The 23548-nt window shown below is 38.6% G+C and overlaps 1 protein-coding gene across 4 annotated transcripts in view; it reads right to left on the bottom strand.

The window, feature by feature from the left end:
- Positions 1-4459: 4459 nt before the first annotated feature.
- The window catches only part of LOC126281428 (protein inscuteable homolog), a 206539-nt gene continuing 187450 nt past the window's right edge, over positions 4460-23548 (bottom strand). For all 4 annotated transcript variants that reach the window (XM_049980380.1, XM_049980378.1, XM_049980377.1 and 1 more), the window contains exons 9-10: positions 23279-23402; positions 4460-8540 (exon numbers count right to left, since the gene is read on the bottom strand). In XM_049980380.1, coding sequence (XP_049836337.1) covers positions 8409-8540; positions 23279-23402 — 256 coding nt within the window. In that variant the 3' untranslated portion in view covers positions 4460-8408. The remainder of the gene's footprint in view (positions 8541-23278; positions 23403-23548) is intronic.

Raw genomic sequence — 23548 nt, 5'->3', positions numbered from 1 at the left:
AAGAAACACATGGGAAGATGGTGCATAGAAAGATGCTGAAGCTCTGAATGTAGTCAACTGGGAGGTAACAGCAACAGCCAGAATGCAATGGAGGCAGACTGCTGATGCAGTGCATGATCTACACGGTCAGTAAAGTAAGCAGGTGCCTGCCTGCAGTCCTGGTACTCACTGAAGTTCTCACAACACAGTACCATAGCATGTCACTATAGAAATCAAAACAAAATGGTACCATTTAATCAACAGGCTGTGCCGTGTTGTTTTCGCTCCTCTAGTGATGTAATGCAGTACTGTGATTGGGGGATTTACTGTGTACCAGGGTTGCAAACATTTAGCAGCAGGATTTCAGTATGTACCATGGCTGCAAACATTTACCAGCAAACAAAAAAATAATTCTGTAGTCTTTTTCATTTCATTACTAGGCACAACATGTGTCACATCCACTGACAAGTGGACCACATTATTCTGAACAATATGTTTCACATCTTGGTCCAGTTCCTTAGCTGTGGTTTACCAGTGGCCATTCACAGAGATTGATGTTTGGTTTATAAAATGTTGCACTGTGGTCACACAGATGGTAGATAACCTCTCCGCTTTCACTTGGGGGTCTGCCAATGAAAGGGCTAAGTAGAAACTGGTCAATGTGTAGGACATGTCTTTTACCTGTGTCTTTCACACAGATGTGACCTATGGGCAAATGGGATTAGTGGCAGGAATGACTTAAAGGAGATGTGGGATTCGACTTTTAGATGTAGTTTAAGATGTGATGTAGTTTAAGATCCTGCAGCCCTTCACCCTGGTGGCCACTCATTCGCGAGTAATCAATGGAGGAAAAAAAAAAAAAAAAAAAAAAAAAAAATGTGCAAATCTCAGTAACTCGAAACAAATTAATTTATACAAACCTGGTGCATAGCACAATGGAGATGGTATAGGCCTCACATACAGAAGGTTGCGGATTCTAATCTCATCAGGTGTTTTAATTTTTTTTAATCTATAGAAATTAACTTGGTTCATTAGTTTTATTCAGTTACCTGATTTTAAGCACTGAAAGACCTGAGTAGAAACAAGGCCCCGGGAGTAGACATCATTCCATTACAACTACTGACGGTCTTGGGAGAGCCAGTCCTGACAAACCTCTATCTGGTGAGCAAGATGTATGAGACAGGTGAAATACCCTCAGACTTCAAGAAGAATATAATAATTCCAATCCCAAATAAACCAGGTGCTGACAGATGTGAAAATTACTGAACTATCAGTTTAATAACTCACAGCTGCAAAATACTAATGTGAATTATTTACAGACAAATGGAAAAACTGGTAGAAGCCAACCTTGGGGAAGATCAGTTTGGATTACGTATAAATGTTGGGACACGTGAGGCAATACTGACCTTACAACTTATCTTAGAAGCTAGATTAAGGAAAGGTAAACCTATGTTTCTAGCATTTGTAGACTTAGAGAAAGCTTTTGACAATGTTGACTGGAATACTCTCTTTCAAATTCTGAAGGTGGCAGGGGTAAAATACAGAGAACAAAAGGCTATTTACAATTTGTACAGAAACCAGATGGCAGTTATAAGAGTCGAGGGACATGAAAGGGAAGCAGTGGTTGGGAAGGGAGTGAGACAGGGTTGTAGCCTCTCCCCAATGTTATTCAATCTGTATATTGAGCAAGCAGAAAAGGAAACAAAAGAAAAATTTGGAGTAGGTATTAAAATTCATGGAGACGAAGTAAAAACTTTGAGGTTCGCCGATGACATTGTAATTCTGTCAGAGACAGCAAAGGACTTGGAAGAGCAGTTGAACGGAATGGACAGTGTCTTGAAAGGAGGATATAAGATGAACATCAACAAAAGTAAAACAAGGATAATGGAATTTAGTCGAATTAGGTCGGGTGATGCTGAAGGAATTAGATTAGGAAATGAGACACTTAAAGTAGTAAAGGAGTTTTGCTATTTGGGGAGCAAAATAATTGATGATGGTCGAAGTAGGGAGGATATAAAATGTAGACTGGCAATGGCAAGGAAAGCGTTTCTGAAGAAGAGAAATTTGTTAACATCGAGTATAGATTTAAGTGTCAGGAAGTCGTTTCTGAAAGTATTTGTATGGAGTGTAGCCATGTATGGAAGTGAAACATGGACAATAAATAGTTTGGACAAGAAGAGAATAGAAGCTTTCTAAATGTGGTGCTACAGAAGAATGCTGAAGATTAGGTGGGTAGATCACGTAACTAATGAGGAGGTATTGAATAGGATTAGGGGGAAGAGAAGTTTGTGGCCCAAGTTGACTAGAAGAAGGGATCGGTTGGTAGGACATGTCCTGAGGCATCAAGGGATCACAAATTTAGCATTGGAGGGCAGTGTGGAGGGTAAAAATCATAGAGGGAGACCAAGAGATGAATACACTAAGCAGATTCACAAGGATGTAGGTTGCAGTAGGTACTGGGAGATGAAGGAGCTTGCACAGGATAGATTAGCATGGAGAGCTGCATCAAACCAGTCTCAGGACTGAAGACCACAACAACAACAACCTGATTTTAAGGGTAATTTTTTGTTCCTACTCTCTTGTATCAAATTTTTCATTTGCCCTTATGTTTCTTCCCATCTTTCCTTTTCCACTTGGAATCTTTGTTCATGTGATTTTAATTATTTTTATTTTTGCTTTAATTTCTTTAGTTTTGTCATTCTATTATTTCATCCACATTACTGCATTCATTATTTCTATTTTGATTGGTTTCATTTTATTTACAATCTCCTTTTTCATTTAAATCTTCATCCTCATAAGTTATCCATAGAGCAAAAGGAATTTATTGTTTGAAATGTCTGTATTACTATTACTATCCAAAAAAATACACATCTTGTAATGAAAAATACATTTTTGACACCATCGTACACTCACTATAAATAGATTATCTTGACTTTTGTTTTTTAACTGATAGACTGACATTTTCAAATGTTTAAATATTATAATAGATAAATATATCTAAAAACAAAGTTGATGTGACTTAGCAAACAAAAGCGCTGGCAGGTCGATAGATACACAAACAAACACAAACATACACACAAAATTCAAGCTTTCGCAACCAATGGTTGCTTATTCAGGAAAGAGGGAAGGAGAGGGTCAAGACGAAAGGATGTGGGTTTTAAGGGAGAGGGTAAGGAGTCATTCCAATCCCGGGAGCGGAAAGACTTACCTTAGGGGGAAAAAAGGATAGGTACATACATATATATGTGTGTGTGTGTGTGTGTGTGTGTGTGTGTGTGTGTGTGTGTGTGTGTGCGCGTGCGCGCGCGCGCGAGTATACACCTATCCTTTTTCCCCCCCTAAGGTAAGTCTTACCGCTCCCGGGATTGGAATGACTCCTTACCCTCTCCCTTAAAAGCCACATCCTTTCATCTTTCCTTTTCCTTCCCTCTTTCCTGATGAAGCAGCAGCCGGTTGCGAAAGCTCGAAATTCTGTGTGTGTGTTTGTGTGTTTTATTTATTGTGCCTATCTACCGGCGCTTTCCCGCTTGGTAAGTCTTGGAATCTTTGTTTTTAATATATTTTTCCCATGTGGAAGTTTCTTTCTATTTTATTTACAACTTTGTTTTTAGATATATTTTTCCCACGTGGAATGTTTCCCTCTTTTATAATAGATAAATAAATATAATTTAATTCCCATTCACAAAAATACCAGGTGGAAAAAGAATGATACGAAGAAAAACAAGAACGACTGATGAAGTTGATATGATAATTAAAATGTTGAAGCAAAGGTACAGAAATTTTTAAAAAATACATTCATGTCACTTAATGGAACAAAAATAATGATCAAAGTCATTTTGATTGAAATTAAAAATACATTGTAATGCACCTGGTGAGATTCGAACCCACAACCTTTTGCATTTGTGGCCCTTATCCTAGCTATTACACTACACAACCAATTTATACCATACTACACCACTTTTTTTTAAGTTATTGAGAGTAACACAAAATTCCAGAATTGTTTTTTTGCGATTACTCATAAATGAGGGTCCACCAGGGTGAATGGCTCCAAGGTGTAATACCTGGGGCCTTAAACTACATCACCATATAAAAGATTTCAAATTGTTGATCCCGTGACTGGCAACCTTTCCATGTTAGAAGTGAACGAGTCATTGAGTAGATTGGGTGGAGGGCAGAATAACAGTTCAAGGGGGATCAGCAGTATCTTCCTCATTTCAGAGCAATATGACGCAGAAGCCTACACAGAAAATGTGGTTTGTTTATTACAGTCCTGAATGGAATGAAATGACTGGTGGTATTACTCTGTGACTGGACAGCACCTGTTCAAGAAGTGTTGGATATTTATTTTATGAGAAAAAGGCACAGAAGATTTGTCTATTGACATGGGGAAGAGATAGCTGAACAATTGCATGCATCAAGATAATGTGAAAAACCGACTGGCAACTTTTCTGATTTATGGCTTTGCCACCTTACAAACATATACATTAGTTTTCACTATAATTGCATTTTAATTTCTTTGGCCATTAGAATGATAGATACAAATTAAATTTCAGTCAACATTTTTATGTACACACAAAAGTACAAAAATTTACAGCAATAATGAGAGATTGACATACTTTCAACTAAAGTTACCTTCGCCAGTACGGTACAGTCTTTTCCATTTAGGTTTCAAGGCTATTGTTTTGTTGTTGTTATGTGTCATCTTCAAAGAAACTTCAGACCAAGGTCTATGACCTATAGTCTTATTTTTAATTAGAGAGAGTTAATAAATTAATTAATTACTGTATGTTTTTCCATCAGACAAGCTGTAAGGGACAATTTCTGGTAACAATGATTTTGAAATAATGCCACATATGTAACATAACCGTATTTCACTGACTTACAATGGAGTAAGTTGATATAGCACTCACTCTGTCATGTCTGCATATTGGTTGTTGTATTAAACAGTGATTACAAAGACAACTGAACATTTCAATTTTAATCTTTGTTTTTTGAAATCATTGGTACGTGGATAGAACGTCTCTATCAACGTACCAACGATTTCATTTGGTAAGTTATATATGTATAAAGGATCTGAAACTAATTTTCTTAGGACCTAAAATTATTTCTTATATTAAGTGATGTATTCTAAATTTATATGCTTATTACGCAACTGAATGCATTTTTTATCACCACACATTCATGACATATGCAGAGACTGAATACAAACACACACATTGTACTTTTTATCCACTGATATTTCCTACAGTGTCAGCAATCAGACACCAACTCGCTGGTACAAAACCTGGCATCATTACATTGTATGCCATTTTATGAACATTTTTGTCCGTGTGTAACAGTGTTTACAATGGTTGATTAACTTAGTGTATTCTCTGCATGGTGTAGCCACACAGTCTTTCAATTATCCCAGGCATTTCATTATCATTAATCTCTCAATAAAAGGTTTTTAAATTTCTTCAAACTACTTAACAATTTAAAACAATTGTGATTACGTACCAACAGTTTCAATTTTAGCTCATGGCCTTCCTATAGACTACACTGTATTATGACTTTGGAAAGCTCCCAGTATTTTAGGCCGGAAATGGTCAGAGAGGGATTCATCTTCTGCAGTATTTGGTCTTTGTAAATCTTCAGACAGCAAATATAAAGCATGCTTCTAATAGTCATTTCTACACAAGAAAACAAAAACTACACTTTTATTTTGTGACAACATCAACAGTAAAACATGTCAAAATACAGTTTCTACATGCTTCACATCAGGAGCAAACCAATTTTTGACTTTATGTCTATCCCCATTCCCATCTAGTTACTAGAATAGTATATTGGAGCTTACTTTCTGCTGAGAAACAAAGTGTTCTGCATTATAAGACAGACATAATTTGCGCCGAGTAAAAGATGATCTTGTTAATGAGTGCAATAGTGACTTCCTAAGATTTATTAAGGTCTAATATCACAATTTCTTTTTGTGAAAATGAAGTACCAGGACACAGCACAATCTTTGGATCACTTTAACAAATGTGACCACTGTTACATCAGATGCTTCTTAAAACAGTTTGAATTTACACATGTTGGAGCACAAACTTCGCAAACTTTGTGTCTTGTTAAGTGTAGGCAAACTTTTTTATGAAGACCACACACTATTCCCTCTAATAAGAACTATAATAATACAACTGAGTACATTAAACGTGTGTTTGATATCAGTGTTTGCAACAGTCATGAATGTTTCATGACTAAAAAGGTCATATGAGAGCAATAAGCATAATGACCCTTAAAGTGAGAGTGACTTTCACTATTGACTACTTCCATTATTCACAAAAATCATGTATTTCATATATTTGCTATTTTCCCTGATTTCTATATTTACGTTTTTTGTATCACAGCTCTCTCTGTTAGAAGTTCCTCCAAATTTCCTTCCAATCATAACTTATTTTCTGGCTGCTCAGCAAATATTAGACATGAATCCTCCCTAGCTAATCAATTTATTGCACCGTATTTGTGCAGAAAGTCCTCCTTCTGACTTCATAGTGAGTATCAAAATGTAATGAAGTTTGCTGATAGCCATGGAGCTGACAGGTGGTGTGCTGAAAGCAGAATTACTGAGTGGTATTGCTGCAGTGGGGATATACATACAGAAGAGAGTTTTTAGGGATACTTTATTCCACTGGGTATACGATACATGAAGAAATAGCTACTTCATCAAAGTGAAAGGAAAGAATCCCTCAGAGTTAACTGGCAGGAAGAGAAAAATATCATTAACGAGTGAAAGGCAGCACTAAAAATGCTTAAATACTGGGTAGGTATAATTGTGCAGCAATGAAATGAAGATATGGGCATTCATCAAGTCACTGTTTTGTAAGTCAGAATTATGCAGAACCAGCTAAACTGAGTTGTTACCAGAAATTGTGACTTTTAAAAAGTGCTTCATATAAAACTCTGACATCTTCCCAGTTCAAATATAATGGAACTAATACAAAACTGCAAAGCACTATTCAATTAATCTCCTAAAAGTATGAATGAAATAATTAATTTAAGAAATCACTGTGATACTAAGATGTCACATAACAACAGCTTGATAAGTAACAATGTGTCAAATATTTTCTTTATACTTAAGAGATGCACATTAATCAGGTCTACCACTTGTTTGCATTTATACCTTGAGCTTGCTCATTAGATTAAAACTTTGTGCGGGACTCAGACTTCAAGCCGCCTTTTTATTTACAGGTGGACTGGAGGTTTCAAACAGTTCATAAGATTTCTCCAAGTGAGTTAGCTGGCAAAGTATTGCCTGCAATGATCAGGGTTCAAATCTCAATCTAGCACAATGTCTTAATCTTAAGGGATTGCCTATTTCACAGTACACTCCACAATCACTGCAGTAATACAGAGTTTAAAACAAACAAGAAGAGAAATTATTTGCAGTCTAAAAGAAAAAGAGTAGCTGATTTAACAAATCAGAGACTTTTAAGAATTTTCCATAGTTTGAAGACATAATCCAATTTCTATTCACACATAGACATATGCTTGCTCATTGAGTATTCAAGATTGTCAAGCCAACAAAATGCCTCACATGACTTAGAATATTATATGAAAACATCGAAACATTGACACATCCTAAAATTTACAATAACTCTCTTAAGTGAACAGCTTTACACAAACAAGGATATTGTGTATGAATATTATTAGAGAGCAACTGTCATTTATTTATACACATTGTGAACACTGTGTACTCAAAATGAGATGAATTTTCATGTCATAATTGAATGTTTCTTATAACTGTACACTTAGGTCACATTACTTGGAACAATCCAGTTAATAACTACAATCTTCATTCTTCCAGTAACTATGCTCTGACTAAACTCTTTGGTCCCTGTATAAACTTGGAGAAAAGTCTTGATCCTCTGTTGCATGATGATACTGATAACACAACAGCTTTATTAAAATATTATGATTCAAGTCTTTGGTGGGTTTTCTGTTTGGTATTTTTTTTACTGTTTTTGAATCATTAACGATTAAATCATTTACACACCTTCACAGCCAATAGAAAACATCTGCCTGTATCAAAAACAAGACTTTTCTGAGTTTTTATGACACACAGAGAAACTCTTCTTTGGAGACAGCTCAGGCAACTATTTATTCACTGTGTGAACGTAGTGTTTTTAAGGACAACACATAAAACATCACAATCCTCAGACTTAATTAGAACACATCTCTGCTTATAATTGATGATGTTATGTTGACTTTTCACACGCAAAATTGTGTCATTCAGACTCTTCCATTCAGTCCAGCAAATCCATTTACCACTTTGCACATCCACCTACATTCTGACACTATATATCAGTATAAAGGGTTCACATTTCTTTACCCTCACACACAATATGAGCAGTTTCTATTCCTCCATAGAGAGCTAATCACAGCCAAAATTACTTCACTCACACATAACTTTCTTGACGAGAGGAGTACAAGAGGAAAGAGTCCAGCAGACGAGGTTCCACAAGTTCCATGGCATCCAGCTCCTCAATAACCTCTGTACCACAGTTGGCTGCTATTTTGCGAAGAGCAGCCTGTGAACAATAAAACATTACTGATACAATCTTTTAATGAATTTGAGGTGAATAATGTGGAAAATATTATGTTGTAAAAAAACTGTAGGAACTGTCTACCAAAAGGACATTAGTTATGATAAGGATTAGCATTATTAGAAATTTTGCTAAAATTACACCCACTCAGATCATGTACACAGTAATGGAAAAAATTGAGGTGAAATACACATGAAAGTGTGACAATTACTGACAGAAGTATAGCAAAGGAAAGGTTGTGACTCTATATCGCATGCACTTGTCAGGGCACTTAAATTAACAACAGGAGCAAACAGAATTTATCCCACAACCACATGAAGTGTTCCAACCCCATCAGTGCTGTGCTGCATTGTTGTTTACTTTCCAGTTGTGTACAGTACATTTTTCTTAGGACCAATCAGTTTAATTATGAAATAGATTTGCATTCTGTGAGTATGCACTCACATTGGCTGTTTGCGAAACGTGAAAATTTGTTCCAGACCAGGACCTCACAAATCGCAGGTGGTCACATTAACCAGTTTGGCTATCTGATCACACCTCCAGGATGGATCCAAACTTCCATTTGCTACATAGTCACAATACTTATGCTCATACAATTTGTGAGTCCTGCACAGGGAGACAAATATACATGTATGCCCAAAGAACATTGTATTGTGAAGATACAGACACTGTATTAAAACAGGCACTGTAGCCATTAATGATGCAGTCAATTTAACTCACAAGGTTCACAGACTGCATACTAAGGTTCATTGACTGTGTACTTAAGTTACAGTATTAGTTCATTGGCTTTGCACATTTTTCCATGGAAACTTTTCTTTAAACACTGACTTACACAGGGGAAAAAAACTGGCAGTCACAGAAGAGAAAACAAAGATATGCCGTAAAGGTGCATTAAGGTGTCAATGGGAATCTGCTTAGAAAATGTTCTAATGCCAGAAAAGTCCTGAAAGACCATATCTATCAACTACTGAATGGGCCAGTTGAGGAACATAACATAGAACCAGATATTCAAATCTACAGTGAGGACCCTCCTGCCACCTGGACAGAAATAGGGACAGCTTTAAAATCTGTGCCTAAAGGGAAATCTCCAGGTGCAGAAGAAAGGGCAGTGGGCATTCAAGACTTACAATGGCTGCACAGAACATTCAATGCAATGTGGAAAGACAACAAGATGCCCACAGACTGCAGCATAGGGTGTCATAGTTACTCAATTCCAGAACATCAGTAGATGAAAGCCCACTAATTATAGAGGAATAACTCTGTTGGCACATGAGCTGAAAATTCTAGAGAATATCATAGAGTAAAGATTGAGAATTATCCTAAGCCACAGCTGAAAGAGGAGTGATTTGGTTTGGTTTCAGAAATAATGAATCAACAGTGGATCTAATTTTCAGTATCTGCATGTTGATGGAAAAACACTATGAGAAAGGTAAAGGCCCATTAACTGTGTTCTTATATACAAGAAAGGCATCTTATTGTGTTGCAAGGGAAAAGATCTTGGAGTGTCAGAGGAAAAAGAATGTATCTTAAGGACAGGTAAGTAAAATCCAGATGCTATTTCAGGCCTGTACTAGCTGTGTACAAGTTGGAGAGTGATGATCTTCAAGGTTTAAGACCAAGAGCAGAGTTCAGAAAGGCAGTGCACTGTCTCCACTACTCTTAACCACTGTTATGTATGATATAAAGAACACCAGGAAAAGTTTTGGTGAACTTAATGCAATTGTTTTTCTGATTATGTCATGATCTGGGGTGAAACAGAAGACAAAGTTCACACCAAACGTGTGGAAATCCCAGTTCCAGGAGTTCAACCTCCACATCAGTGAGACGAAGACAGTCAACAGAGATGGGAATCCTGTAAGTGTGAAACTAAGAGGCCACCAGCTAGAGCATATGGACAGTTTTCCACCCTCAGGAGTATAACCACCAGAGATAATTCGATTAGCCATAAGATTACTAACAGAACAAAAGGGTGCCGATTTCTAAAAACAAGTGAAAACCCTACTATGGGACAAGAAAATTCCAGATAAAGCAAAATTAGTGACATTCATCAGCTATGACATACCAATATTGACCAACAGTATCAAAGTATGCGCCCTCACAGAGAGAGAGACATTGAGGCTCCAGGCATCAAGAATGAAATTCCTTAGATGTACTATTCAGAAGACTAAGAAGGATAAAGTAAGGAATGAGGAGGTGAGGAAGAATTCCAGAATCAAGACACCTGTTTTAGACTGAATCCGCACTCCCAGACTATGGTGTTGCAGGTATATAATGAAGTTGAAAAAAAATTGGAAAGAGAGGTGGAAGGAAAATGTCCTGTAACAAGACCAAGAACCTGCTGGTTTGACATGATCAATGAAGACCACATTGCCAGAAGAAGGAAAATGGATAATGTCCTCCGTGACAGATTATACACGGACAGAAGAAAGTAGAAGAGGCTCATTAACAGTAACAAGAAAACTGGAACTGTACAATGATGATGATGATGATGATGATGAGGAGGAGGAGGAGGAGGAGGAGGAGGAGGACTGGGGATGCTTTCCTTCTCAACAAACTTTCCTCACAACTTGTTTTTCGCAGCACTTGGCTTTATTTAGTTTTACCTTATGCTCACAAGGGAACCACCCCATCGCACCCCCCTCAGATTTAGTTATAAGTTGGCACAGTGGATAGGCCTTGAAAAACTGAATACAGATCAATCGAGAAAACAGGAAGAAGTTGTATGGAACTATGAAAAAAATAAGCAAAACACACAAACTGAGTAGTCCATATGCAAGATAGGCAACATGAAGGAGAGTGTGAGCTCAGGAGCGCTGTGGTCCCGTGGTTAGCGTGAGCAGCTGCAGAATGAGAGGTCCTTGGTTAAGTCTTCCCTCGAGTGAAAAGTTTACTTTCTTTATTTTCGCAAAGTTATGATCTGTCCATTCGTTCACTGACGTCTCTGTTCACTGTAATAAGTTTAGTGTATGTGTTTTGCGACCGCACTGCAAAACTGTGCAATTGGTAGACGAAAGGACGTGCCTCTCCAATGGGAACTGAAAACATTTTATCGCAAGGTCATAGGTCAACCGATTCCTCCACAGGAAAACATGTCTGATGTATTCTATACGACACTGGTGATGGCATGTGTATCACATGACAGGAATACGATGTCGACCCACCTAACTTGTACACTTGGCGAATGGGTAAAAAGATTCTGCTATCTTGCTCGATTTAGGTTTTCTTGTGGATGTGATAATCACTCCCAAAAAGTGATTAAAACATAAGAGTTTGTCCCATAAACTGCAACAAATGAATGTAACAGTTTCACAGTCGCACAGCTTTCCCTGTGCTCTCTCAAAACATATGTTTTTAAAGTTTTCAAATTTTTTCATGTGTAGACCATCAAATCCTGCATATGTCCAAGCAAATCTGAACATGTCCTGGAATTTTGGAGAGCGAAGTTGATTATGTGTGAGTGCCTGAACTTTGATAATTGACACACGATCACGTAAACAATGCTGCTCTGTGTACCCGTGCAGCTTTGCAAAATCATAGAATCTTTTCACAAAGTATTTCACGGACGGATGGACAGATAATAATTGTATGAAAATGAAAAAATAAACTTTTTGTTCGAGGGAAGACTTGAACCAAGGACCTCTCGTTCCACAGCTGCTCATGCTAACCATGAGACCACGGCGCTCCTGACCTCACATTATCCTTGATGTTGCCTATCTTTTGCATGGACTACTCAGTTTGTATATTTTGCTTTAGTTTTTCATAGTTCCACACAACTTCTTCCTGTTTTCTCGATTGATCTGTGTTCAGTTTTTTCAAGGCCTAACCACTGTGTCAACTTATAACTAAATCTGAAGGGGGTGCGATGGGAAGGTTCCCTTGTCAGCAGATGGCCCAATCTACCCTTGCAATTACTAGTAACAAGACATCATTTCAAGTACACTGCCAAAACCAAAAAATTATGCAAAACAAAACACAACTGTTAACATGGATTCCTACTAATCCACAAAAATCACTGACAAAACTTCAAAGTACCGTAAATAGTTTAAATGCCTTATTCATGATCGTACAAAAATGGATTAATGCACTACATCATTAATTTCATCTGTGAATTACAGCACAAGATACAATCACTCAAAACTCCCAGATACTCTGCTATGTTATCCATTAAACATTCTAATCTTTGAAAAACACTTTCCTACTATTAATCACAACAAATGTTCATGTAAAATAATAAACATTCCAATGATGTCACCAATAAAAACAGATCAAATAAAAAACAACACTGGAAAACCCTCTCTCACACATAACACATTATTCTTAACAAATCATCTTTATAAGTAAATGATCTGACTCCATTTATATCTTATGCTTGGCACCTCTGTTTGTTTATCCAGTAGTTTCTTTACCTGTCTGGCTACATCATTCAGAACTTTGTCTCTACAGCAATGGCTCCCCTTCCGTTTTCCTAGATAACAAACTCCTAAACTATGCTCAAGCAAAACCCACATACAGTACTATCACTCACAATACATCAACAAGTTGTTCCATTTACTTCCTTCATTGCAATGCTAATGACAGATTGAATCATCCTTGTGATGTTACATATCCTTGCAGCTTGTGGTACTACATCAGACGAATTTAGCCTTAATGATTTTACCGCCAGTTAAACTAGTTTGTCCTACATGACAGATGAACCTTGCAGCTATTTATCACTGGCAAAAACTTCACATTTGTGAATCTCCCATCTTCAGGTACACATTCCTCACAAGATTCAGACTACTAAGTCCAATCGTTAACATTACAAATATATTTTCTTTTCGTCCTTGTGAGGTGGTGGCACTACCTCAGATGGTGAAAATATGTATCCTTCAAAAATAAATACATCTGTACCACTTCATAACTCACAACGTCTGCAACACACTCAACCTGAATGACACTATCTTGTGCATTATTCGGAGTATCTGCAGCAAAGTTACTGTCTGCAAATCCACACCACGATACAAAATCTTTGGCACATGCACTTCCCTGTACATCTGGCCCAGGCTTCATGGCCTCTAAACAACTCCCATTATCACCTAATGTGGTGGATACTATTGTAAGTATCTAACTCACCGTTGTGGTTATCCACACACACTTTTTATTTCAGTGCAACATCAGGGTGTATACGCGGACCAGGAAAAAAAAATTCCTGGATTTTTCCCGGCTTTCCCAGTTAAAAATACACTTTCTCCCGCGTGAAAACACACTTTTTCCGTCTTAAGTGACAGTATATTTTCCCTCGAAACTGCAAAACTTATCAATCCTTTGAATTTTTATGGTTTTGGACAAGGGCGTAGAATTTCCCGGCACTTTAGAAAACAAAACTCAGGGAAAAAGAGACATGTTTTGGTTGGTTGGTTGTTTGGGGAAGGAGACCAGACAGTGTGGTCATTGGTCTCATCGGATTAGGGAAGGATGGGGAAGGAAGTCGGCCGTGCCCTTTCAGAGGAACCATCCCGGTATTCGCCTGGAGTGATTTAGGGAAATCACCGAAAACCTAAATCAGGATGGCCGGACGCGAGATTGAACCGTCGTCCTATCGAATGTGAGTCCAGTGGCTAACCACTGCGCCACCTCGCTCGGTAAAGACACGTTTTGAAAATATCTCTGATGTGCAGCAAAATCTTTGATGTGCAGCAAAATGTACGCTGCGTATTTTCGTATCACGAAAGTATACATTGGAATTCACCAAACACCACATGTTACTTTCCAAATCACTGAACTCAAGATTGCAATGCGCTTTTGTAAGCCCGTTGCCGGAAATAAGTTCAGCTGAAATTTTTTCAAACGATCTAACAGTTCAGAAAGGATAGATTAAATACAGTTGGTGGTGGAGTATTTATTGCTGACAGAGATTGTTTGCCTTGTAGTGAAATAGTATGGGCAGAGGTTGTACCTGACAATTGGACTAAACTATTAATTGGATCATTTTACCGACCCCCGACTCAGAAGACATAGTTGTTGAACAGTTCAAAAAAACTTAAGTCTCATTTAAAATAAGTACCCCACTCATACAATTACAGTCGGTTCACCACCGAAATTATTCGTTTAAAGCCGGCGGCAGGCATAAAACATCATCCGAAATTGTAATGAATGCTTTCTCAGACAATTATTTTGATCAATTAGTTCATGAGCCCACTCAAAGCACAAATGGTTGTGAAAGCATACTTGACCTTTTAGCAACAAATAATCCTGGACAAATAGTGAGTGTTGTGACGAATACAGGGATTAGCAACCACAGGCAGTTGCTGCTACGCTGAATATTGTAACAACTTTAACCATCGAAAAGAAAGGCAAAGTATACCTAATTACAAAATCTGATAAAAATGCCCTTAACGCCTTTTTAAGAGACTCTTCACTCCTTCCGATGTGATCGTGTAAGTGCAAAAAAGTTGTGGAATGCTTTCAGAGAGATAGTATCGAAGCAATTGAGAGATATACACCACATAAATTAACAAGTGATGGTACTGATAACCCATGATACACAAAACGGGTCAGATCGTTGTTGCAGAAGCAATGAAAAAAGCATGCCAAATTTAAAAGATTGCAAAATCCCCAAGATTGGCAAAGTTTTACAGAAGTTCGAAATATAAAGCGTATTTCAATGCAAGATGCTTTTAATAATTTCCACAATGAAATTCTGTCTTGAAATCTGGCAGAAAACCCAAAGAGATTCTGGTCATACATAAAGCACACCAATGGCAAGACACAATCAATACCTTCACTGCTCGATAACAACGGTGAAGTCACTGATGACAGTGTCACTAAAGCAGAGTTATTAAACATGGTTTTCCGAAACTCCTTCACCGAAGACGACAAAGTAAATATACCTGAATTCCAAACAAGAACAACTGCCAAGATGGGAAACATAGAAGTACGAGGGCATTTCAAAAAGTAAAGATACAATGGCTCGCAGTCCTTAAATAGAACATTTATTTAGAAAATGTCAGTTACATCTTATTAACTGGATTATTTTTTATTTTTCGACATAATCACCCCCATTATCCAAACATTTATTAAGTTGGTGCACAAGCTTTTGTATCCCACAGTCATAGAAGGTTGCTGCCTTTTGTCGGAACCACATTTCAACTTCATCTTTGATCTCTTCATCGTTGTGGAATGATTTTCCACCAAGATGTGACTTCAGGTAATGGAAGACATGGAAGTTGGTGGTTGCAAGGTCTGGGCTGTATGGCGGATGGTCCAATACGTCCCATTTGAATTGTTTGAATAGTGCTTTGGTTACGAGTGCTGTGTGAGGCCAAGTGTTGTCATGAAGCAAGCGGACTCCACTTGTCAGCATTCCCCTGCGTTTGTTTTGAATTGCCCTTCGAAGACGTTTCAAAGTCTGGCAATATGCAGCAGCATTAATTGTCGTTCCAGGAGGCATTAATTCCAACAGAAGAATGCATTGTCAGTCCCAAAAAGCAGGAGCCATGATTTTCTTCGCTGAAATCGATGTTTTGCATTTCTTGGCTTTTGGTGAATTCGAATGGCATCATTGCATTAATTGTTGCTTGGATTCAGGTGTATGGTGATAAACCCACGTCTCATCACCTGTCACAATGTGATCAAGGAACTCATCACCTGCTTCAGCATAGCCTGTGAGGAAGTGGAGTGCAAAGCCCATCCTTTTCTTTGTGTGTTCTTCCATTAACAGTTTTGGGATCCAGCGTGTGCACAATTTCCTGTACCCTAACTTGATAGTCACAATGTCAAAGAGTTATCATTGACACGTCCAGTATGATCTGAAGCAATTCTTTCAATGTGAGACGTCTATTCGCACGAATTACTTCCTCCGTTCTCCAAAGAAGGGCATCAGATGGCCGACCTGTTCTTTGTTTGTCTTGAACATCGGTCCTACCTTCGGAGAAATGACGACACCATTTTGTTACATTTTGTTGATTTATAATGTTCCCACAAACAGAAACGATTTCTTTGTGAATATCCTCGGGTCGCTGAACTTTTGCATGAAGAAAACGTATGACGGAGCGCACTTCGCATTTGGCGGGATTCTGAATCGGCGCAGCCATTTTAAACACGACCTACTCCAACCTGAAGCAACGTTCAACTGCCAAATGACCATGAGGAGAAAGCTAACGGTTCAAGGTAAACACCAGTGTTGCCAACTTGCTCGCCAAAACTCTTCTGTTCCTCTGGCGTACGGTGTATCTTTACTTTCCGAAATACCCTCGTAGGTATCCTCGGTCCAGATTGTATGCCAGACAGGTTCCTCTCAGTGTATGCTGATAAAATAGCTCCATACTTAGCAATTATATACAACCACTCGCTCACAGAAAGATTCGTACCTAAAGACTGGAAAATTGCTCAAGTCACACCAATACCCAAAAAGAGAAGTAGAAGTAATCTGCTGAATTACAGGCCTGTATCACTAACGTCAATTTGCAGTAGGGTTTTAGAACATATACTGTATTTGAACAATAGGAAGTACCTCGAAGAAAACGATTTATTGAGATGTAGTCAGCACGGATTCAGAAAATATCGTTCTTGTGAAACACAACTAGCTCTTTATACTAATGAAGTAATAAGTCCTATCAACAGGGGATGTCAAATTGATTCCATATTTTTAAATTTCCAAAAGGCTTTCGACACCGTTCTTTACAACTGTCTTCTAACCAAACTGCGTACCTACAGAGTATCGCCTCAGTTGTGCGACTGGATTCGTGATTTCCTGTCAGAAAGGTCACAGTCTGTAGTAATAGACGAAAAGTCATCGAGTAAAACAGAAGTAATATCCGGCGATCCCCAAGGAAGTGTTATAGGCCCTCTATTGTTCCTGATGCATATTAACGACACAGGAGACAATCGGAGTAGCCGTCTTAGATTGTTTGCAGATGATCTGTCATTTACCGTCTTGTAAAGTCATCTGATGATCAAAACGACTTGCAAAATGATTTAGATAAGATATCTGTTTGGTGCGAAAAGTGGCTGTTGACCCGGAATAAAGAAAAGTGCGAACTTAGTCACATGAGCACTAAAAGAAATCAGCTAAATTTTGATTACGCGATAAGACACACAAATGTGAGGGCTGTAAATTCAGCCAAATACTTAGGGATTACAATTACAAATAACCTAAATTGGAACGATCACATAGATAATATTGTGGGTAGAGCAAACCAAAGACCGTGAGTCACTGGCAGAACACCGAGATGGTGCAACAGGTCTACCAAAGAGACTGCTTACTCTACACTTGTCCGCCCTATTCTGGAGTATTGCTGTGTGGTGTGGGATAAGCATCAGGTGGGACTGACGGATGACTTTAAAAAGGTACAAAGAAGTGCAGCTCGTTTTGTATTATCACAAAGTAGGGGAGATAGTGCCACAGACATGATATGTGAATTGGAGTGGCAATCATTAAAACAAACGGGTTTTTCGTTGCGACGGGATCTTCTCATAAAATTTAAGTCACCAGCTTTCTCCTCCAATTGTGAAAACATTCTGTTGGCAGCCACCTACATAGGGAGAAATAATGATCACGATAAAACAAGAGAAATCAGGGCTCGCACAGAAAATTTTAAGTGCTCGTTATTCGCATGTGCCGTTCGAGAGTGGAACAGTAGAGAGACAGTATGAAGGTAGTTCATTGAACCCTCTGCCAGGCACTTTATTGTGAATAACAGAGTAATCACGTAGATGTAGATGTCATAGCTCATGTCACGTGATCTCGCCAGCCGATGACAGCGAATATTTAGAGCCTAGGATGCGTGATGTAGTCAGCCAATAGCAACATCATTGTTAAGTAGTGGTAACACACAAGTTAATGGTTTAAATTAATCTACACAGTGTTGCTACAAGAAAAGCAAAGTTTTCACGTATAATATTGGTCTCGAAGGTTAATAAGCTGCAAGAGAAGCTAATCTTTCGCATATAATGTTGATTTTTTGCGTGTGTTACACTTTAAGATATATCACACAATTCTGCCAGTAAAATTTTTAATAATGGCATAAATGTCTGATCTTCAGGCTTCAAAATTCTTCTAAATGGCTCATCATCAAAGAGTTGATTTTCAAATGAGTGTCAAATGCTCTGTGAGTTAAGAAATTCATGGTACATTCTTGCACATAGTCCAACTTACATTAAAGGATATTTACTTTGAAAGTAACACTTTCCGCAACCTGTTAGAAATACATTCATTTCAGCAGTTGCCGGAGAGCGCCAGGTAACAGCTGCTTCTAGCTGCGACTGCTTGCATACTAACAGCCACATTCCTATACCCAGAAGTGGAAGAATCTACCACTCAAACGCGACCCAACAGCGCATGAGCATGATCCCAATGTAAACAGTTGTGACTTCACGCTCACTGGAGGGAATTTGTTGTTATGAAGTACTGCATAGTCTTCCTAAAGCCTTTGACATATTTGCTGTTGGCAGACACTTGTATGAGGACTATTTGTCGTTGTTGTATATGGCGCATTTCGTTTACAATTTAAGTTATTTTCCTTTTTTTTCTCTCATTTATGTTTTATTGTTGAATTATTATTCTGCAGTAGCAGGATACAGTAATATCCTTTGTTAGAGTAATGGTTCTTACCAGTCAAAATTACAGAACTTTAACTGAAAACTAAAACAATGAAAAATTCCCAGAATTCTAAAAAATTCCCGGGTTTTTCCTGGTTTTCTCCCGGATGAAAAAATTCCCTGGTCTCCCGGTTGTCCCAGGTGGTATACACCCTGAAAAATGGCTATGAGCACTATGGGACTTAACTATGTGGGTCATCAGTCCCCCAAAACTTAGAACTACTTAAACCTAACTAACCTAAGGACATCTCACAGATCCATGCCCAAGGCAAGATTCGAACCTGCGACTGTGCGGTCGTGCGGCTCCAGACTGTAGCACCTAGAACCACTTGGCCACTCCGGCTGGCTACACTATGAACATACACTTACTCTGTCTGGCACTACAGATGATCCTGTCTCCACATTTTCACACGATTTTGGAGCTTATGATTCTTTGTCACTCGCCTTAACTTCTACGATGTTCCAATTTCTGCATTGAGGTATCTCAGCTGCTACTCTTAGCAACATTCCCTACAGGGAGCCCCCTGTAGTATCAACAATGAGATAATTAACCCTATTAAATGACACTGACTAGCACATATTTCCTACACTTCTCAGACTCTGACATCATGGAAACTGTTATTCAGTTCATACAACAAAAATGCTATCACTTAATTATAACTCTATCACAATACTTCTTGATAAAACACATCTTCACCCCCAGAATTACTACACATTAACACACTATATACTTCTAGACAATGAGCCACACCTCTTGTTCATGATATGGCACATTTCTTGTATTAAGCAGGTGAAAACCAACATTCATATTTACACAGTCCCAAATGTGTCAGAGTTCACCTGACGCATTTCACATACAAAACAAAATTAAACATTACTATGTGTTTACACTGGAAGTTGTGGCTCTAGACGAGGTTCCTGGTCCAGTTGCAGATCTTGATCCCAAATCTGACACCAAAATGGAAATGCCCACGGTGAGTGATCTCTACAGTAGCAGGGTTGAACTGAGGTGGTGGGTTGTCATCAAGATGACTGATGGTCGATCACAGAAATGTCATTATTAGTCATACTCACATACTTTATAGGAGAACGGCTACAAGACTCGTAGTTATGCTCTGCAGTGGCAGTGCCCCCTGGGCATTTGCCAAAGACAGCATTTGGTGGCACATGTTATGATGCCAGTGGCTAGATGGAGCACATGCACTTTCTGGGCAGAGTGTGCTAATAAGCACAGAAACTGCCATGATACTTGCAGCAGAAGACAGCACCCAGTAACGGTGTCTGCTCTTGTGAACAGAAGTTTACATTAGTACGCCTTGGTTGAGCAGCTCCACCATCCAGCCTTTAACAGCTGCTCCCTGGTAGAAGGCTGGCTGTGGGTGTAGTGAGTGCAGTCCACTGGCTGGAGGGTGCTAAGTCCACAATTGATTTAGTGCCAGCAGTAGACCCGCAGTTGGTAAATGCAAAGTCTCATAGTGCTTGCAGGACCATGTCTCCTGCTGACAGGCATGGACATCCCCTTGTAGATAGTGCTGTCAGACTGTGATCTCTTTGGGTAAAAATGATATGTTTTATGCTGGTTTAGTGTCTACTTGTTTTGCCGAAGCACTGCTTCCAACCATGTACGCCAAAACAGGCCCATAGCTTGCAGGGTATAGTAAACATCCTGCTTTTGCCACAGTTGCTCTACCTATCCACTAGCTGTTGTTAATGTGTTGCTGCCTCTGGCTCAGCCTGTGAAGTGGAAATCAACTGGTGGCATCACTGCCTCTGATGTAATGGTGTTTTGTTCTGCTTCATTCTTGTCCGCTCCCATAGCCTTTTGCAACAGCTGTTGCAGCATCATTATTTTACTCAGTACTGCCAAAAAATAGTGGTGGCACTACAGTGGTATGTTGCTAGGTACAGAATCTGGTTGAAACGTTTTACTTACTACGTACACATTTTCCGGTGGTCACTGTGTTCCAGAAGTAAATTATGTTTACATTACATAAGTTTCAATTACTGCTTGTAAGCTCACCAGAGGTTCTATCATATACATGTTGTCTTCAGTTATGGTGTACAGTAGTTGTACCTAGCAGACAGCATGCCCCATTAGCATCCATACAATGGACAATAATGAGGTAGATTCACTGGGAAACATGCAGAGTGCTACAGAATACCAAGAACACTACATGTGATTTTGTCACTGAGTCTATCATATGGAATCAACAGGAAATAAGAGGAAGTTTTCAACTCACTCTCTCTCTCTCTCTCTCTCTCTCTCTCTCTCTCTCTCTCTCTCTCTGTGTGTGTGTGTGTGTGTGTGTGTGTGTGTGTGTGTGTGTGTGAGAGAGAGAGAGAGAGAGAGAGAGAGAGAGAGAGAGAGAGAGAGAGAGAGGCGAGAGAGAGAGAGAGAGAGAGAGCATGAATGTGGTTGTGCGCACACACCTGGCACAGAATGCAACTTTAATTTTCACTAGGCTGTAATTAAAACTATAAATAATGTGCTGCAATAATGTAGAGACAACATAATTAGCCAACATAGTAACAAAATTCTTAACGATACACAAACTACACTTGACAAAATATATGACTTTCATTGTGCATTTTATAAATGCATTTTTAAAATTTAAATGGTATGTTTTAATGTTACTTCAACATAAAATATAGGCAGTGTTTAATATTAACTATGACTTGACAAGATGATTAAAATGCTCCTGAATGTTGTACAATGTCATTGTATAAAATACTTAATACTTTCTATTTTAAACTGTTAAACCAACATTTTGGCTGTATAACAATGGCCTTTCTAGGGCATGACCCATTCTTGCCCAGAGGAAGGCTATTGTAATACAGCCCAAATGTCAGTTTAATAGTTTAAAATATAAAGTATTTTATACAATGACATGGCTAGAAGAATTTTAATCATTTTGACACCAACCACACAAGCCTCCACTGTTATACGATTTCACAGTTAAGGAATGCAGCAAGTTTATCTTCTTTTACTGATTAAATTTGATTTTTTCCCCTGTGGCAATAGCAGCAGTAACAAGTTTCTTAATTACTTCCTACTGAGAAACTTTTTCAGGTCATTAACTGTATACACCCATGGAGCAACTGAATTAGAGATTGGTATGGTGTCACAGAAAGATCACTCCAATTACTATGACAGTTGGGTTGTTGTCAGCGCACCTACTACCTATTGGCCTGATAGTCTAGTGCACAATCGAAAAGATGTGCAATACTAAAAAATCTGATTGTGGCCATGTCCTGAATACACAGAACATGGGACAGCCCACCTCCGAGTTCACACTGAGCTTCTCAAGTGCCACTATGTCAAAGACGTACAGTGAGTACTTCAATTCAGGGAACCCGCCCCACCAGAGTTAACTACCACAGGTAACACGTTGATGAGAGCAGTCAACACACAGGCTGCAATGCAGCAAATCACTCACAAATTCAATATTGAGAAACAACAGCATCAACAACAACCACAACCAGTGGCCTGTCACATTATTCGCAAACACCACCTTCTACAGTGTATAGAAGCCACTGCCACACATGTGTACTACTTTAATTGCACACCACGAAGCAAAGACATCATCATAGGTCAAGAAAATAACCAATGGGTCTTTCACATCACCACAGGTCACCTGTGCTGTTCACTCTTGATACACATTGAAGGCAGGATATGAGCACAATGAAACTATACAAGCTGATGTCCTCCTTGCGAACAGTACACTGTTAGCTGGTAAAGGGATTCTCAAGTGAGGGGTGTATGCATAGGATGAAATTGTGGCACCTGATGTGCTAATCTTCGTATCTCACCAACAAATGTTACAGAATCTACTGTTCCATCATCCATCCCCACCTGTCACATACTACATCCAACAGGTGAATTATACATTAGTGAGACAAGGCACCAATTCATTACTAGTTGCAGGAGGTCATGGATTGGAATGGCTCCCCAATTCTTTTGATGTCTTGTAAAAACCATTATACATCATTATCATTACAAAGACAGAAAGGAGTATTATATGCACCACAGTAGATGCCTCTAATACAATACCTGATGAGTGTATATGACACTAAAGGAAATAGGCCTAAGACTAAAGACCTAATTTGTTTAAATATGTTTGGGATAAGAGAAATGATGTTATTACCAAGCAGGCAACAAGAACTCCATCACTGTGATTCCTTTCACGATCTTCCCGGCACAGCCTCACCAGTCGTGTTACCCCTTGCAGATCTACTATCTCTTGAGCCACAGCTTTGTCGGTGCAAAGCCTGTAAATAGCATTTTCAAATATAATATCTTTGAAACTTATGTGTATACATTATTTTAGGACACAGCAAAATCAAGATCAAGCTATTAACTTTATGTAAAATTTCAATATAGTTCTCGTACCAATGTTAACTTGTGTAAAAATTTC

The sequence above is a fragment of the Schistocerca gregaria genome, chromosome 7 (genome assembly GCF_023897955.1).
Source record: "Schistocerca gregaria isolate iqSchGreg1 chromosome 7, iqSchGreg1.2, whole genome shotgun sequence".
NCBI lineage: Eukaryota > Metazoa > Arthropoda > Insecta > Orthoptera > Acrididae > Schistocerca > Schistocerca gregaria.
The sequence above is the reverse complement of the archived record's forward strand: the minus strand, read 5'-3'. Positions and strand labels throughout refer to the sequence as shown.